General features: G+C 39.2%; 1 protein-coding gene across 7 annotated transcripts in view; it reads left to right on the top strand.

Moving 5' to 3' along the window:
- The window catches only part of UBE2K (ubiquitin conjugating enzyme E2 K), a 120,922-nt gene extending 110,655 nt beyond the window's left edge, over nucleotides 1–10,267 (top strand). For 6 of the 7 annotated variants that reach the window (XM_035293864.3, XM_078367373.1, XM_078367372.1 and 3 more), the window contains 3 exons: nucleotides 1,956–2,055; nucleotides 5,101–5,229; nucleotides 5,882–10,267. In XM_035293864.3, the coding sequence (XP_035149755.1) occupies nucleotides 1,956–2,055; nucleotides 5,101–5,229; nucleotides 5,882–5,956 (304 nt within the window). In that variant the 3' untranslated portion in view covers nucleotides 5,957–10,267. The remainder of the gene's footprint in view (nucleotides 1–1,955; nucleotides 2,056–5,100; nucleotides 5,230–5,881) is intronic. The other variant, XM_008993465.5, reaches the window with a different exon arrangement.
- Nucleotides 10,268–18,265: the final 7,998 nt, after the last annotated feature.

Below are 18,265 nucleotides of genomic sequence, written 5' to 3'. Positions count from 1 at the left end.
GTTCACCTCCCAGGTTCAAGCGATTCCTGCCTCAGGCCCCTCAAGTAACTGGGATTACAGGCATGTGCCACCACATCTGGCTAATTTTTATATTTTTAGCAGAGACAGGGTTTCACCATGTTGCCCAGGCTGGTCTCAAACTTCTGGCCTCAAGTGATCTGCCCTCCTCAACCTTCCAAAGTGCTGGGATTTCAGGCATGAACCACTGCACCCAGTCTAAATTAACTTTTATTATAGGCATCTAGGGAAGTACTATTTATGCACCAAACTTGGGAAAAGTGAGAAAACAATCACAAATTTTCTCTATTCTGTGGTTCAAATCAGGAATCAAGTTGAAAAAGGATGATTTAGAGTAATTGACCAGTTGTGGTGGCTCACACCTATGATCCCAGCACTTTCGGGGGCTGAAGTGGGAGTATTGATGGAGCTCAGGAGTTGGAGACCAGCCTGAGCAACATGGTGAAACCCTGTTTCTACCAAAAAAAACAAAACAAAACAAAATTTAATTAGCTGAGCATGGTGGCATGCACCTGTAGTTCCAGCTACTCAGAAGGCTGAGGTATGACAATCACCTGAGCCAAAGAGGTCAAGGCTGTGGTGGGCTGTGATTGTGCCACTGCGCTTTAGCCTAGTCAGTGTGAGACCCTGTGTCTAAAAAAAAAACAAAAAACAAAAAAGAATGCTCTAATTTGCGTGGTAAAAATGGGCATTATCTTCACGTTTTGCAATATTTTTCATATGTCCACATTATATTTATACATATCTCTGTTAACTAGTGAAACTTTTTTTTCCGAGACAAGAGTCTCGCTCTGTTGCCTAGGCTAGAGTGCAGTGGTGCAATCTCAGCTCACTGCAACCTCTTCCTCCTAGGGTCAAGCGATTCTCCTGCTTCAACCTCCTAAGTAGCTGGGATTACAGGCGGATGCCACCACAACCAGCTAATTTTTGTATTTTTAGTAGAGATGGGGTTTCACCATGTTGGCCAGACTGCTCTTGAACTCCTGACCTCAGATGATGTGCTCGCCTCGGCCTCCCAAAGTGCTGGGATTACATAGACATGAGGCACTGCACCCAGCCAGTGAAACAGCTTTTTAACAGAAATGCCAAGAATTCTTGCTAGATAGGTAGATAATATTTTTTAGATAAATATTAGCTTTATAAAGATATTTTCTTTATAAATACATTTAGAAGCATAAATTAAGTGATGTAGTTTAAGCAGAAAAAACTGCCTATTTCAGAATGTTGTGAAATAATTTCTTGTTTTCTTGAAAATATATTTGCTTCATAGTATTTGTTTTTAGAGTGCCATTGAAAGAAAATCTCACAGGCTATTAGCACTAATTTTTTATCACTTTATGTTTAGAGAAATGGATAGAAAATTAGTGGATAAAATTAACAAGAAGGATATTGGCAACAATAAGAGAAAACAAAAATAAGACAGTTCAGGATGAGATTATTTGAGTTGTCTTAGAAAAGCCGGCTGAGTATAGTGGCTCACACCTGTAATTCCTGAACTTTGGGAGGCCAAGGTGGGCGGATCACCTGAGAAGTTTGACACCAGCCTAGGCAACATAGCAAAATCCTGTCTTTACCCCAAAAAAAAAAAAAAAATTAGCTGGGTGTGGCAGTGTGTGCTTCCAGTCCAGCTACTCAGGAGGCTAAGGCAGGAGAATTGCATGAGCTCTGGAGGTGGAGGTTGCAGTGAGACAAGATGGTGTCACTCCACTCCAGCCTAAGCAACAAAGACCCTGTCTTTTAAAAAAAAAAGGAAATAGCAGATTGTTAAGGAAGAAAATATATGATTGGCAGATACATAATTACAGATTTCTGTGATTTGACTATATAATTACGATAAAGATCTAAGTAACTTTTAGCTCTACTGATTTTTTTATTAAGAAAATGCTTTTGCCTGCAGAGCTTTCTTAATTGGGATATTTTTATATTTTGGGTTTTAGGGCAGCTGCAATGACTCTCCGCACGGTACTATTGTCATTGCAAGCACTATTGGCAGCTGCAGAACCAGATGATCCACAGGATGCCGTAGTAGCAAATCAGGTAAGATGGCTGCTTTTGAAAGACTTTGTTACGTATGAGTCCCTAACCATTTTAGTGGTTTTGCAACGTTAACACATGAGCATACTCTCTTGAAACTAAATTTTGAAATGGTTTTCTTCCTTGTGGTAGGATTATTTTGTCAGATGTAATAGTGAAAACTGAATTAATAGAATGTTAATATCCTAGTTTAATTGAATATATAGATGCTGTTTTCCTGACATGAATATTTTTAAACGCATAAAGTCAAAATAATTACACAGTGAACACTCATATTCCTACCATCTAGATTCTATGATTAATGCTCATGTATGTATCCTTCTATTTATCCTTCCATTCATTGATGATCCCTCACTGCTAATAATTTTAATCACCTATCATGGCACTGATGTGGCATGGCAGAGTTGCCGATGACCTTGTAATTGTTGAATGGAATAAATATTTTTCATTTCGCTTTCCAGCTACAGTGGCTGAGTTTAATAGTTACAACAGAGACTGGACTGAAGTTATTAGTATCTGACCCTTTAAGAAACAGTTTGCCAGCCAGGTGCGGTGGCTCATACCTGTAATCCCAGCACTCTGGGAAGCTGAGGTAGGCAGATCACTTGAGGTCAGGAGTTGTAGACCAGCCTGGCCAGTGTGGTGAAACCCTGTCTCTACTGAAAACGCAAAAATTAGCCCAGTGTGGTGACACACACCTGTAGTTCCAGCTACCTGGGAGGCTGAGGTGGGAGAATCACTTGAACCTGGGAGGCAGAGGTTGCAGCAAGCTGAGATCGTGCCATTGCACTCCAGCCAGTATGACAGAATGAAACCCTGTCTCAAAAAAAAAAAAAAAGTTTGTTGATACCTATTCTAAGCCATTGGAATATAATGAGCATTCTTTTTTTTTTTTTAATTTATTTAACTTAGAAAGTTTTTCTTCTCTTTACTTCTAAGATATTACCCTCTTTTCTTCCTAACTTTATAGCTGTTCTTTGTTCGTTCCCACAATTATTTTTCTTCTTCTTTTTTAAATGTAGTTCCTCAGTTCTGACCTTGTTACCTTTATTTTCTGTACACACTAACACTTGGATGATCATATCCATACTGATGTTACCACCTGTACATTGATAAAATGTTTAGGCTTGCCCTTTCTGCTAAGCATGAAAGCCTGGTGTTTAACTAAATTGGTGATGGTATCATAGAATGATAGGTTCATAAAACGATGGTGTTACACTGAGACATCCAAGGAACATTCATATAGTTAACCACCAAGTCACAGCCTTTGGAGTTTTTCTCTGTGTCTCCTTTTATCCTGATAACCATTCCCTATATCGCTCTGTTACTCTATTTACGTAATTACTCTGATTGCCGTAGGTCACTTTTTTTTTTTTTTTTTTTTTTTTTTAATATGAGACGGAGTTTCGCTCTTGTTACCCGGGCTGGAATGCAATGGCATGATCTCGGCTCACGGCAACTTCCACCTCCTGGGTTCAGGCAATTCTCCTTCCACAGCCTCATGAGTAGCTGGGATTACAGGCACGCGCCACCACACCCAGCTAATTTTTAGTAGAGACAGGGTTTCACCATGTTGACCAGGATGGTCTCGATCTCTTGACCTCATGATCCACCCGCCTCGGCCTCCCAAAGTGCTGGGATTACAGGCTTGAGCCACCGCGCCTGGCCCATAGGTCACTTTTAAAAAATTGTTTCATTTCGACTGCTCTGATAGATCTCTCTTTCTCAACCTCTTTCTTCCTTTCTCTGTCTTCTACATTGCTATCAGGTAGCTTTATAAAGTGCAAATCCTACTTTACTTCGTTAACAAAAACTTGTTTGTAGCTCTATCACCTACTCAAGTCCAAATTCTTTAGCTTGCAGATCTGAACTCTCTGCAGACCTAGCTTTATTTCCTGAATTGTTTTCTTCAAACTCAGGCTTTTTCAAGCATTGCATTTATTTTTACATACTGTATCCAATCTCTTCCATATTTCCTCTGCCTGAGGAAACTTCCTCTTGGCATACTTCTTTAACCTGTAAGGTTTTAATTTATATATTACCTTCTTTTCCCTTCAAGATCTGTTTACTCCTTGCTTTATGTATATATCCTTGTAAACATGTTCTGTTATTTGCCTCAGAGTCCTTCCACTTAGGGTTTTCCATGTTTTATTTATGTGCTATTTATTCATATTTGGTTGTTAAAATCATGGCTTGAGTTCCAGCTTTGCTTTCCTGTTGTGCTCTAAGCCTTAGAGGTTGAGGTTGGACTGAGAGTTTCTTAGCCCCTAAAGTAGTTCAGTAATTTAACTTATTTCCTTATGAAGCAGTGATATAAACAAGATTTATCATTTTAATATGTACTATATTTAAATATATAAAGTGCTTTTAAAAGAAATAGTAAAGTGAATTGAATAGTAATTTATACTTTGCTTTACTAAGTAACGGTGTTTCCAAAGTATTTGATACATTTACCTCTTCCAAAGCATATGGGAAGTCTTTTAATAAAAGTACTCTATTGTGAGTTTATAATCAGCTCAAGATACTTAATAAGTTAGGACTTTCCATGTGGGGTTTCCATAAATCTCTGTATGTTAATGCGACTGTAAGAAAACAGGAGAATCTAGTTATATTCTAGCCTGAGCTGTTTTTAATACAAAAGCTAGTCACATTGTAAAAAATTATTCTAATGTCCACATATTTACATATTTTTATAAGCTAGTAATTCTGTGTTTAGTTGTATAAGATTTGCTGCTGTACTGAACATCTGTAATACCTCACTTCACCTAATATTAGTTTTTTTGCTAGTTATATTTGTTGAATTTGGAGAGCAAAGTAGATTAATTTTATTTGTTTTTATTGTTGTCAACACAAATTGTGAGTCAAAGCTTCAGATTAAGCGGTCTTTTCTCAAGTGCCATAGTTTGTCTATAATGCAGAGTGAATCACATTTTAAATGTAGATTTGTTTTATTTGCAAAAGTAGGGTTGTAGGCAATTAAGAGCTGAAATACCATATTAAATATTATAACTGTAATGCCATCTCAATCAATTTTTTCCCCCCATATAGTACAAACAAAATCCCGAAATGTTCAAACAGACAGCTCGACTTTGGGCAAATGTGTATGCTGGAGCACCAGTTTCTAGTCCAGAATACACCAAAAAAATAGAAAACCTATGTGCTATGGGCTTTGATAGGGTAAGTACATAAGGGCATGTTGACTTTGATCTATTGATTGATTTTAAATTATTGCAAATTCTTGGCTGACAAAAATGGTTTAGAAAGTAAGAGAAATTATTAGCCTGGGCAACATGGTCAAACCCATCTCTACAAAAATAAGCTGGACGTGGTAGTGAGTGCCTGCAATCCCAGCTACTATGAAGGCTGAGGTGAGAGAATCCCTTGGGCCCAGGAGGTCGAGGCTGCAGTAAGCAATGATCATGCCACTGCACTCTAGCCTGGGTGATAGAGGAACACCCTGTCTCAAAAAAAGAGGAAAATAAGAGAAAATCTAGTTTTAGTAAACAAATTTTCTGTTTTCGGAAGCCGCAGTGGCTCCGGCCAGTTGTCCTGGCACTTGAGGAGGCGAGGCTATGAGTTCAAGGCCAACCTGCGCAACATAACAAGCTCTTGTTGATTAACAAATTTTCTGTTTTCGAAATCAGTGCTTTTTTTTTCTTTTTACTGATTACAGTCATTGATTTTAGAAGCTTTTCATGCACTGCAAGTGTAAAGCAACTTACAGCAAAGAAACAAGGTGTTAATTCTCAATATAAAGAGAGTGAGTGATTCAGTACTGTTTAAATGTTTCCTTGAAATTTAATTTCTTGTCCCCTTTTCTTCTCTACAGAATGCAGTAATAGTGGCCTTGTCTTCAAAATCATGGGATGTAGAGACTGCAACAGAATTGCTTCTGAGTAACTGAGGCATAAAGAGCTGCTGATATATAGTCAAGCTTGCCTCTTCTTGAGGAGCACCAACACCTGTTATTTTTAGGATTCTGCATAGATTTCTTTTAAACTGGCATTCTTGCCTAATGATGTTATCTAGGCACCATTGGAGACTGAAAAAAAATCCCTGCTCTGTAAATAAAGCTAATTAAACGTCTGTGTAAATTTAAAAAGGGGAAATACTTTAATTTTTTTTCTTAATAGTGTAAAAATTCCTTGAGCTAAGCTAAAACCATGGAAGAAACATGCTACTTTAGTGTTTAGCAGTGTACCAAGACTAGCAAGAGTTTGCTTCAAGATTTTGTTGAATAATTAAGATAATATTTTGAGTGTGTCAGGGCCATTCAAATTGTTGGTGTTGCATCACAGCTACCTTAACTGTTTTAACACGGATCCTCTGTGCCTGTGAATTTACTTGCATGCTTGTACTTGACTTCTTAGGATGGGTAGCTGAAAAGACCACCATTTTAAGCATTTGAGAATTCTTAAATAGGAGATTTACTCAGAATTGAAGATGGTGACCTATTCAGAGCCTTTTTGTCCTTGTCAACAGACTGGGACCTAATGTCTTTCCCCTCCCCCCTTAACACACACAGCTAATATTCTAATGGTAAATTTCTGTGTATTTGGTGAGGAAATGTGCTGAGGGACAGTGTATATCCCTTGCTTAATTTTTAGGTCATAGGTTTGGAATGTTTTGTCCCAATTCCTCAAACACTCTTAAATTTTTCCTAAGTAATGTAAAAATGGAACTGCCAATTTTATTTCTCTTGTAAAAATAGTAAATACTTGATGTTACATTATTCCCAGGTTTAATGAAAGAACCCAACTTAGTTTTTCAATGAATTTGACACTTATTTTTAAAATGATGACACTTTTCTTTGAGAACTGGCAAGGATGCAGTCGACTGTTTCCAGTAGTTTTTAGCCTGATTTTGGGGTCTATAGAGATTGCTTTATTGGATAACTTCAAGTCATTCTTGCTTGTACTTCCCGTATTGACACATGAAAGCTGTGTTGGTGTTTTATTGTACATACTTCAGATGCACATAGGAATAGAAGTGTGTTATAAATCTAGCTTTCTTTATGATGTTTCTGATAATATGAGAATTTAAAACTTTACCTTCTCTTGTACATAGTCAGACTGTTTGTATTAAATTTACATTTCATTCTAAGTTCAAAAGTTAGAAAATTATTAGTTTTGCAAGATCAAACACTAATGTGACCATTTTATGAAGGTTGAAGTAGATTTATGCAGGCAGTTCTATATATAGAAATGCAATTCTTTCTAAATTTTTAGGACCAATACAAAATAACAAAAATGTAATGGAATCAGACTGAATTAAAGTAAGGCTGTATATTGAAAGTCATATTATAAAAGGTTTGCTTTCTTTAAGTGTTATTTATCTTAAATTATAATCCTTAAGTGTTTGGAAGATAATTTTGGAATCATAAAGTCAGCATAACTTCATTTGACTTCTCAATAATCTTGATACTAGAAGCAATAAAAGAACCATTATTAAATATATTGTAATGTTAAAGATGTGAAGGTTCTTCCAAAAACTTGTAAGGCTTTCCTAATTAACAGTAAACTCTTGTAGTTGATATTATTGCATTCTAAACACAAGTTGCTGTTTTTCCCGTATGTTTGCTTAAGCATGTCTTTTTACAATCACCTCCTTTTATTGCTGTAGTTTATTTTCTAAAGATGCCAAAGGAAACAGGATTTTTCTTTATTTATTTTAAATATCTGAAACCTTGTACTTTATATTTTGAAGTAAGGTGGGATTGTGTGAAAATGTGGATGGTTTTTCTCCATTATTGGTTAGAATTAGTTTTTTTAAGAGGAGAGCAACTTGGTAGTATTAATAGAATTTGGGTTTAAAAATATCAGACACATCTACCCGGTTTATTTTTTGCCTGTATTATCAGGGTATATTTAATTGTCCTGTGGTTAGACAAAGGTGAGAGCTCAGAGGTTACTAAAGGTCAAGCATTACATCCGTACATACATACATACATACATACATGCATACATACTCTTGGAGGCAGCTATATCCTGCTTTGATTTTTATGGACATGAGCCCTATAGGGTATATACTCATCTAACTATACTTCAGTATCCCCAGTGCCCACAAAATTGGAGAGTACAATATTTGGTTTGAGACGTTCTTCATAATAGATTCTTTATTATAAAAATTTACCTCATTTACATTTAATGTGATGATCTTTTTTTTGTCCTTTCTGTTATATTTCCCACTGTACTATTTGGTTTTTGTCTTTCTCTTGTCTGCAGGTAGATTTAGTTATCCAAACATAGAAACTAAAGCAATTGCTTTTTTCCTCTGGTCTTGAATATGTGTGGAAAAACGACACTAAAAGATCAGGCCTAAGGGAAAAGTACCCTGGTGGAAATTATTTTTGTAATTCTTAATGTTTTTGAGTTGGCTCTGTTTGTCAGTTTTAAAAGCCTCAAAAATCATATTTAAAAAAAAAATCCAGTGAAATCCCATTTAGGGCAGGCAGATTTGCTAGAAGTCACTGATACTCCAGTAGGCTTTTGTTATAATCAGGCCTGTTCCGGAGTATGTGCCTCTTTAAAGGAAGAAATAATTAGCTGTATAATTTTTCAGTACTGATTACTGAATGAATGAATGAATGACTGAATGAGTGAGTGAGTGAGTGGCATTTAGTGGACCCAAGTAAGTATTCGTGGTATATAAATATTTAAGGAACTAGATACTGAATTAGATGCTCTGAATTGGCACCCCGAAATGTTTGGAATTAAAACTGTGGTTCACTTAAACACATAACACCTTCAAGGATATATAAATGTTTGGAGTCTAAGTATTTTGCTTTTGAAGAGAGTAATCTATAAAATGAAAGACTGATTTTTTTTAGAAGTAATACACATTTATGATTGTTGGTGGCACATAAAACTATGCAAAATAATTCTTTTTAAGTATCTGTAGGAAAGAATTGGCAGTTTAAGTGGATTTTGCTTATTTATGCACTACAGAATGCAGCATACTGTATGACTGTTGAGGCTGCTTAGTAAGTTTACCAGTGTGAAAAGCAGATCTTGGGTATAAGTGTATGCCTGTTTTGAGCTTTTAAAACTCTGCAGTAGGTGTATGATAATGTTTTACAATCCTATGTAGGAAATTAAGAATTTTTGTTGCTGTTGTTTTAAAGATTTAAGATGGATTGGGGTAGGGAACAGCTGGAGCCAGCTATACACCTTCTAGTATGTAGAGGGAAACAATGTTTAGACATGAAAAAGGAAGCCGTCTGTTTACAGTTAACTTTATTTCATGGACTTCTACAAAATGATGTTGTATTAATCACTTTTTCTAGTTTGAGGAATTTCAATTCCAGGGTACAAACCATTGATTTTAAAAATTGCATTTCCATTATTTCAGTACCATTTTTAAATAAATGCACCATCAGCCAGTTGCTGTCGCTGGGAAGAAGGCAACTTGAAGTATTTGCTGATAAATGGCCTTTATTCCCAAGTGTGACTTTTCTTCAGTGTCTACATATTATGTCACACATTCTATTTGCACTGCTGCAATATAGATCAAAAATCTTGTGGCATGGGGGTAGGGGAGTGTTAGTATCTCCCTTGTCCCATTTGTTACGTTACTGCTTTATTGGACTGATCTACCCTCATGAACTTGCAATTACCTAAATGGAAGGTTTGAATGTGTCACCTTTTGCTTGGTTATTTCAACCATGCTGCTATATATAATCAGGTGTGGCACAGTTTCTCAGTTTGATTCTAGGTGTGAGTGGATAGAAATCATTACACTGTGCTGTTAACGATCCTTGTCTGCTTGCTGTTACCTACTTTTTACAGGCATCATAATAAAAGCTAGACTATTTCTTTGGGGGGAAAGAGACTTATTTAATGTAATTTAAAAACTTTTCCAATAGAAAATGAAATATTATTGAAAATAATATCTATTTTTTAGCTTTCAGCAATTGATGGTGCTTTGTTGTGGTGTCTGCTGGAAGTCTACTGCCATTATAGGGAACCTTGCTTGTTAGCTTCTCTAGATCTCTATTCTAAACAATCTGTTAGTGATGATAAATTCTGTAGGAGGGTCTATTCTGAGCCGTTAACTTCCTGTAAGGGGAAAATGGGTGGGTTACCAGAAATACCATTGAAATAGGGTGGGCTGTGGGTGGAGGGTTGGGTATTTGTCTTGAGAATTAAAAAACTACGAAACACTTTTGTACACAACTGATTTTTTTAAAAATAAACACATTTTTAAAGATGTTGAATTTTTCCCCCCTTATTGGGAATTCTTAAAAATAAATGCATGCATGTTTTCCCCTGAAAATGGTTTATATCTTATTTCTGGGTACTCATCTGTGAACAAGCAATTAAGTCTTAATCTAAATAAGAACTAGGCAGGTATTTCCCCTTGACAAATTTCATAGTGATTGACATGATGAATGCAGTAAATTGTATCAGATTTTTAAATTTAAAAACATTGAAATTTAGTTCTAATTAAACTTATTAAAACTAGAACATTATTTGCTTATGTTCTAATGCAAAATTTAGAGTAATTAAGAGTCAGTTGGCCAGGTGCGGTTGGCTCACCCCTGTAATCTCAGCACTTTCGGAAGCCAAGGCAGGCAGATCATGAGGTCAGGAGTTCAAGACCAACCTGACCAGCAGGTGAAACCCCATCTCTATTAAAAATACAAAAATTAGCTGGGTATGGTGGCATGTTCCTGTAATCCCAGCTACTCAGGAGTCAGAGGCAGGAGAATTTCTTGAACTGGGGACAGAGGTTGCAGTGAGCCAAGATTGCCCCACTGCACCCCACCCCAGCCTGGGCTACAAAGCAAGACTCCATGTCAAAAAAAGTAATACTTCGTATTCTGTTTCCATATATGCTTTCTGGAAATGTTGCATGGTAATGTCAGAAAGACTGAATTGTTTCCGAAAGTCCAGGGTTTAATCCCAGCTTTTTACTCCAGAGCAGAGAGCTGGACTTTCTGAGCCTCAGTTTCTTCATCTAGGTAAGATATTTGCCCAGTACTTTGTAGCATGTTTGTGAAAATAAAATTAAGTAATTGATGTAGCTGTAAAAGTACTTAATATATTTGTATAGATGTTACTATAATTCTAACTAAATTTTGGCTGAACTATGGAAGGATTGCTCTGTTCATAATCTGAAACCACCAACAAAATACCTTGTTTGAAAATGGTTCAGGCTGGCCGGGTACGGTGGCTCACACCTGTAATCCCAGCATTTTGGGAGGCCAATGTGGGCAGATCACGAGATCAGGAGATGGAGACCATCCTGGCTAACATGGTGAAACCCTCTCAGTATTAAAAATACAAAAATTAGCTGGGCATTGTGGCATGCACCTACAATCCCAGCTACTCGGGAGGCTGACGCTGGAGAATCACTTGAGTCCGGGAGTTGGAGGTTGCAGTAAGCCAAGGTGATGCCACTGCACTCCAGCCTGGCGACAGAGTAAATTTCTGTCAATAAATAAGTAAAAAGGCTGGGCGCGGTGGCTCACACCTATAATCCCTGCACTTTGGGAGGCCAAAGCGGGCAGATCACAAGGTCAAGTGATCAAGACCATCCTGGCCAACATGGTGAAACCCCGTATCTACTTAAAATATAAAAATTAGCTGGGCGGCTCGGGAGGCTGAGACACAAGAATCACTTGAACTCGGGAGTCAGAGGTTGCAGTGAGCCAAGATCATGCCATTACACTCTAGCCTGGCAACAGAGTGACGCTCTGTCTCAAAAAAAAAAAAAAAAATTGTTCTGGTTTGGCAAAGTATCTGTTTTTTGTTAAGTCTATTTCAGAGGTCCATTCATTATCTGTAGATTGCCCTTCCTCCATAAATGCTGATAATTGGAAGAGACTTTGCCAGGATTTGTACAAATTATTTTACATGGCAAAACTTTATTGTATTTGTAACCAACTCACAGCAAACTTTAAGTTTCTTTGCTAAGAAATGGAATTCCCCTTAACCTGGAATAGCAACATGAAGTGTTCTTTTTTGAAGCAAGACTGAGTCTTTAGGTACTAAAAATCTAGGATAAAATAGAATTCAAGGCCAGGTGTGGTGGCTCACACACCGAGCACTTTGGGAGGCAGAGTCCTGTGGGTCATCTTAGGTCGGGAGTTGGAGACCAGCCTGGCCAACATGGTTAAATCCTGTTTCTATTAAATGCATAAAAATAGCTGGACGTGGTGGCACGTGCTTGTATTCCCAACTACTCTGGAAGCTGAAGCCGGAGAATTGCTTAAACCTGGGAAGCAGAGGTTGCAGTGAGCTGAAATTGCACCACTGCACTCCAGCCTGGGCAACAGAGTGAGACTACGTCTTTTAAAAAAAAAAAAAAAAAAAACAGGCACAGTGGCTCATGCCTGTAATCCAGCACTTTGGGAGGCCAAGACAGGTGGATCACAAGGTCAGGAATTTGAATTTGAGACCAGCCTGACCAATATAGTGAAACCCCATCTTTACTAAAAATACAAAAATTAGCAGGCCATGGTGGTGATGTCTGTAGTCCCAGCTACTCAGAAGGCTGAGGCAAGAGAATTGCTTTAACCCAGGAGGCAGAGGTTGCAGTGAGCCCAGATTGTGCTACTGCGCTCCAGCCTGGGTGACACAGCAAGACTCTGTCTTAAAAAAAAAAAAAGGCCGGGCGCGGTGTCTCACACCTGTAATCCCAACACTTTGGGAGGCTGAGGCGGATGGATCACGAGATCAAGAGATGGAGACCATCCTGGTCAACATGGTGAAATCCTGTCTCTACTAAAAACACAAAAAATTAGCTGGGTATGGTGGCGCGTGCCTGTAATCCCAGCTACTCGGGAGGCTGAGGCAAGAGAATTGCCTGAACCTAGGAGGCGGAGGTTGCAGTGAGCTGAGATTGTGCCATTGCACTCCAGCCTGGGTAACGAGCGAAATTCCATCTCAAAAAAAAAAAAAAAAAAAAGGGCTGGGTGAGGTGACTCACACCTATAAGCTCAGTACTTTGGGAGGCCGAGGCAGACAGATCATGAGGTCAGGAGTTCAAGACCACTCTGGCCAACATGGTGAAATTCCATTTCTACTAAATATACAAGATTTAGCCAGGCATAGTGGCTCATGTCTGTAATCCCAGCTACTCGGGAGGCTGAGGCAGGAGAATTGGGTGAACCCGGGAGGAAGAGGTTGCAGTGGGGCAAGATCAAGCCACTGCACTCCAGCCTGGGTGACAGAGTGAGTTTCTGTCTCAAAAAAAAAAAAAAAAAGGAATTTAAGGAGCTTTCATGCCCTGGCAACGGATAGTCAAAACTAAAGAGCATCCAACATTTCTTACTCTTAAATTCACTGTTTTGATCAACAGTGAATTCGTTTTTCAGTGAATAATATGAAAGTTATTAAGGAGACCATCCATGGTGATTCACACCTGTAATCCCAGCACTTTGGTAGGCCAAGGTGGGTGGATTACCCAAGGGAGTTCGAGACCAGCCTGACCAACATGGAGAAACCCTGTCTACTAAAAATACAAAATTAGCAGGGCATGGTGGCACATGTCTGTAGAGGCAGGAGAATCACTTGAACCTGGGAGGCAGAGGTTGCGGTGAGCCGAGATCATGCCATTGCGCTCCAGCTTGGGCCACGAGAGCAAAACTCCATCTCAAGAAAATAAAAGTTATTAAGGATAACTTAAAGTATCAAAATCAAATGGCAAAATTTGCATAATGACACAAATTCAGAATAATTGTCTGCTGAAGTGATTATTAACATTTGCATGCTTTTCTTTGCTGGTGTGGCTCACGCCTGTAATCCTAGCACATTAGGAGGCTGAGGTGTGAGGATCACTTAAGCCCAAATTGAAGGCTGCAGTGAGCCATGATCTAAGCCTCTGCACTTCAGCATGGGCAACAGAACAAGACTCTGCCTCCAAATAAATAAATAAATCATGGAAAATTTAGGCCAGCCGTGGTGGCTCATGCCTGTAATCCCAGCACTTTGGGAGGCCGAAGCAGGTGGATCATCTGAGATTGGGAGTTCGAGACCAGCCTGACCAACATGGAGAAACTCCCATCTTTACTAAAAATACAAAATTAGGAGGCTGACACAGAAGAATTGCTTAAACTCAGGAGGCAGAGGTTGTGGTGAGCTAAGATCACACCATTGCACTCCAGCCTGGGCAACGAGTGAAACTCCATCTTAAAAGAAAAAGAAAAAATTTAAAAATAATTATTTCAGGCTAGGTTCAGTGCCCACACCTGTAATTCCAGTACTTTGGGAGGCCACGGCAGGCGGATCACCTGAGATGGGGAGTTCGTGACCACCCTGACCAACATGGTGAAACCCCATCTCTACTAAAAATACAAAATTAACTGGGCGTGGTGGCACACGCCTGTAATCCCAGTTACTCAGGAGGCTGAGCAGGAGAGTCGCTTGAACCTGGGAGACGGAGGTTGTGGTGAGCAGAGATCATGCCATTGCATTCCAGCCTGGGCAACAAGAGCAAAACTCCATCTCAAAATAAATTATTATTATTCCAAATAAACTAATTACTTTTTAAAAGTCAGTAGTAAGAGTTCATAGTGAAAAAACTATAATTTTCTTCCAAACTCTAGTACTGGTCCATAGAGAGAACAGTTTTTAAATAACAGACATACCTCCAGGTCACTAAATAATATACTTATTCCTGTTTAAGTAACTCATTTCTGTTCTGATAGTTAATACCTAGTTATCTCAACTCCATGTTTTCATCCCCAACGTTATCTTCACTCAACAATGGAGTTTGGGTTAAAGGAGGGCTGTCATATACAGGAAAACCTTGAGGGCTCTGGTGGCAAGTATATGTAGGTAAGGGGCCCCTACTCACTGAAGTAAAATTGCTTTGGGAAAGAAAATGAGTGATCTGCACCAAGGGCACTGTGGCCCCTGGATAAAGGTAGTAATTAAAAGATGAAGAGATGGACTGGATGCTGTGCCTCACGCCAGTAATGCCCACACTTTGGGAGACCAAGACATGTAGATCACTTAAGATCAAGAATTTGAGACCAAGGCCAGGTGTGGTGGCTCACGCCTGTAATCCAAACACTTTGGAGGCCAAGGTGGGCAGATCACCTGAGGTCGGGAATTCAACACCAGCCTGACCAACATGGTGAAACCCCGTCTTTAAAAAATATATATAATAAAATTAAATTAAAATTAAAAAAAAAAAGAATTTGAGACCAGCCTAGCCAACATGGTGAAACCCTGTCTCTGCAAAAAATACAAAATTAGCTAGGCATGGTGGTGCGCATCTGTAGTCCCAGCTACTTGGAAAGCTGAGGCAGGAGAATCGAACCTGGGAGGTGGAGGTTGCAGTGCACTGAGTTCGTGCCACTGCACTCCAGCTGGGGCAACAGAGCGAGACTCTGTCTCAAAAAAAAAAAAAAAAAAAAAGATTAAGAGATAGGCGAGAGATTATAAAAGGAACAAAAAGGCACGGTGTGGTAAAAGAAAATCAAAGTTGGTCGGGCACTGTGGCTCACACCTGTAATCCCAGCACTTTGGGAGGCTGAGTCAGGTGGATCATGAGGTCAAGAGATCGAGACCATCCTGGCCAACATGGTCTCTACTAAAACATACAAAAATTAGCTGGGCGTGATGGCGTGCACCTGTAGTTCCAGCTACTTGGGAGGCTGAGGCAGGAGAATTGCTTGAACGCAGGAGGTGGAGATTGCAGTGACCCGAGATTGTGCCACTACACTCCAGCCTGGCACCTGGCGACAGAGCAAGACTCTGTCTCAAAAAAAAAAAAAAAAGAAAAGAAAATCAAGGTTATGAACCTATCGAAGGGCAGCGTAGGAAGGATAAAAGTGCCTATGTGGGAAGATTCTGTGTAGGGAGTATAACTAAAAATCTTGACCCCAAATGCTTTGTTAATCCTTTTGTTAAAAATTGTTCAAGTCCAGTTGATTAAAATGTTGCCAGTCCTGCTTTCTATCCCCAATTTATCTTTATTCAATGAAGTAAAACTCTCTTCGGGCTCATGCCTGTAATCCTAGCACTTTGGTAGGCTGAGGCAGGTGGATTGCTTGCACCCAGGAGTTAAGACCAGCCTGGGTAACATGGTGAGATTCTGTCTCTACAAAAATTAGCCAGAAATTAACTGGGCAGGGTAATGGGCGACTGTAGTCCCAGGTACTCAGGAGACTGAGATGGGAGGATCACCTGAGCCCAGGAGGTCGTGACTGCAATGAGCCGTGATTGCATCACTCACTCCAGCCTGGACGAAGTACAAAGCAAAATTGGGCCTTTTCTCTTTGGGAAGCTTCCGCTTTTCCCAAGGGTCACTTATTGTACTCTTTACTACCTTCCATTGTCTTATTTTTTCTTTTCTTCATCTAGATGTTCCCTCCAGTACCTCATCCCCTAAACTGTTTAAATATCTTTGTGTATTTCCTCTTTTTTTCCCTACTCTGTTTCTCATTACATTTGAAAAATACTGCATCCTGAATAGATTGCTTCCTTACTCTTTTCTTCTTCTTCTTCTTTTTTTTTTTGCTTTGTTTTGTTTTTGAGAAAGAGTTTTTCTCTTGTTGCCCAGTTTGGAGTGCAATGGCGCAATCTCCACTCACCACAACCAATTCTCCTGCCTCAGCCTCCCGAGGCATGTGCCATCACACCCAGCTAATTTTGTACTTTTATTAGAGATGGGGTTTCTCCATGTTGGTCAGACTGGTCTTGAACTCCCGACCTCAGGGGATCCGCCCACCTTGGCCTCCCAACGTGCTAAGATTACAGGTGTGAGCCACCTCACCCAGCCCCCTTTTCTTATTCTTTATGTCTTACAATTTGGGCCTGGCCTGCACATGATACTAAAATTGGTCTGAAAACCGTGCTGCCCTTCCAGATTATGATGACTGGTGTTGTCATCATAACACCACTCAGGTTTTCTCTCTATTATACTGCTTCCTTTGCTTTTATTTTTCAAAGCAATTTTAGTAATAAAAATGTACTCATAGGCCGGGCGCGGTGGCTCATGCCTGTAATCCCAGCACTTTGGGAGGCCAAGTTGGGTGGATCACGAGGTCAAGAGATCGAGACCATCCTGGTCAACGAGGTGAAACCCCGTCTCTACTAAAAATACAAAAATTAGCTGGGCATGGTGGTGCGCACCTGTAGTCCCAGCTACTCGGGAGGCTGAGGCAGGAGAATTGCTTGAACTCAGAAGGCAGAGGTTGCAGTGAGCCGAGATCATGCCATTGCACTCCAGTCTGGGTAACAACAGCGAAACTCTATCTCAAAAAAAAAAAAAAAAAGTACTCATTTCAGAAATCATAAGCTTTACCCATACCTCCTTGAATTTACTTTGTATTTTCAAGTATTCTTTCAGGGTACTATTTTTAGCTCAGTACAAGTGAGCTAATACTGTATACTTGTTAATATTCATATTTTAAATACATGGAAATTATCGTTCTTTAAAGTTTCTTTACATATACATTTGAATGGCTATAAGGAGACCATTGAGTAGGGCTGCCATATTTTATGGCAGTTAACCTATTATCTAGATTGTTTCTGATTTTTCTGTATTACCGTTTTGGTGCATGGACTTCTAATTAAACATGGTGTATAGCACAAATGTTTTAATACTATAGCTGTGTCTTGAGACTTCACCAAAACGACATTTAGAGGTACAAAGCTCTAGGGACAAAGAATGGTAGATAAAAGGTCAAAATACTTTTGGAAGATGGAAATAGATGGAAAATAGGTACTGAAGTAGTACAGCAGAGGAAGTTCAAACCTTGTCATCTGTAGGAGTACTGATTAGAAGCAAGCCAGTTTACTCCTTACAGCTCAGAACAACACACTGGAGAAAACAGCCCCTACAGAATGACTGGGAATGGAGTCAGATCAAAAGCTTGTCTTCTTTCTACCCAGTGAGGTAGGTAATTAGGTTACTACTGTGCTCTTAACATGCAAGGAAATTTGCCCTTTTGGGAATTTGAAACAGAAATCTTCAGACAGAAATGACAGGCATAAACTGAAAATGAAGATTAACGAATTATACAGGATGGTAGATTCTTAGTTTCTACAGTGCTTGCAGTTAAGTCTCAGAGAGGAGGAGGAAAGGAACTTTTCTGCAGGAATTCGATGTTCCCAGAGAAAATAACTTCAAAGGAATTCAGACTTTAGACGTGAAGATTTTCCAATGAGAAAGCTGAGTTTTCGACCAGTGAATTCCAAAACATGAGCAAGTTTAAGTGTCACTAGATTTGTAAAGATTGTTCCCCGGGGCCAGGTGC

The sequence above is a fragment of the Callithrix jacchus genome, chromosome 3, assembly GCF_049354715.1.
Source record: "Callithrix jacchus isolate 240 chromosome 3, calJac240_pri, whole genome shotgun sequence".
In the NCBI taxonomy this organism is placed as follows: domain Eukaryota; kingdom Metazoa; phylum Chordata; class Mammalia; order Primates; family Cebidae; genus Callithrix; species Callithrix jacchus.
The sequence above is the reverse complement of the archived record's forward strand: the minus strand, read 5'-3'. Positions and strand labels throughout refer to the sequence as shown.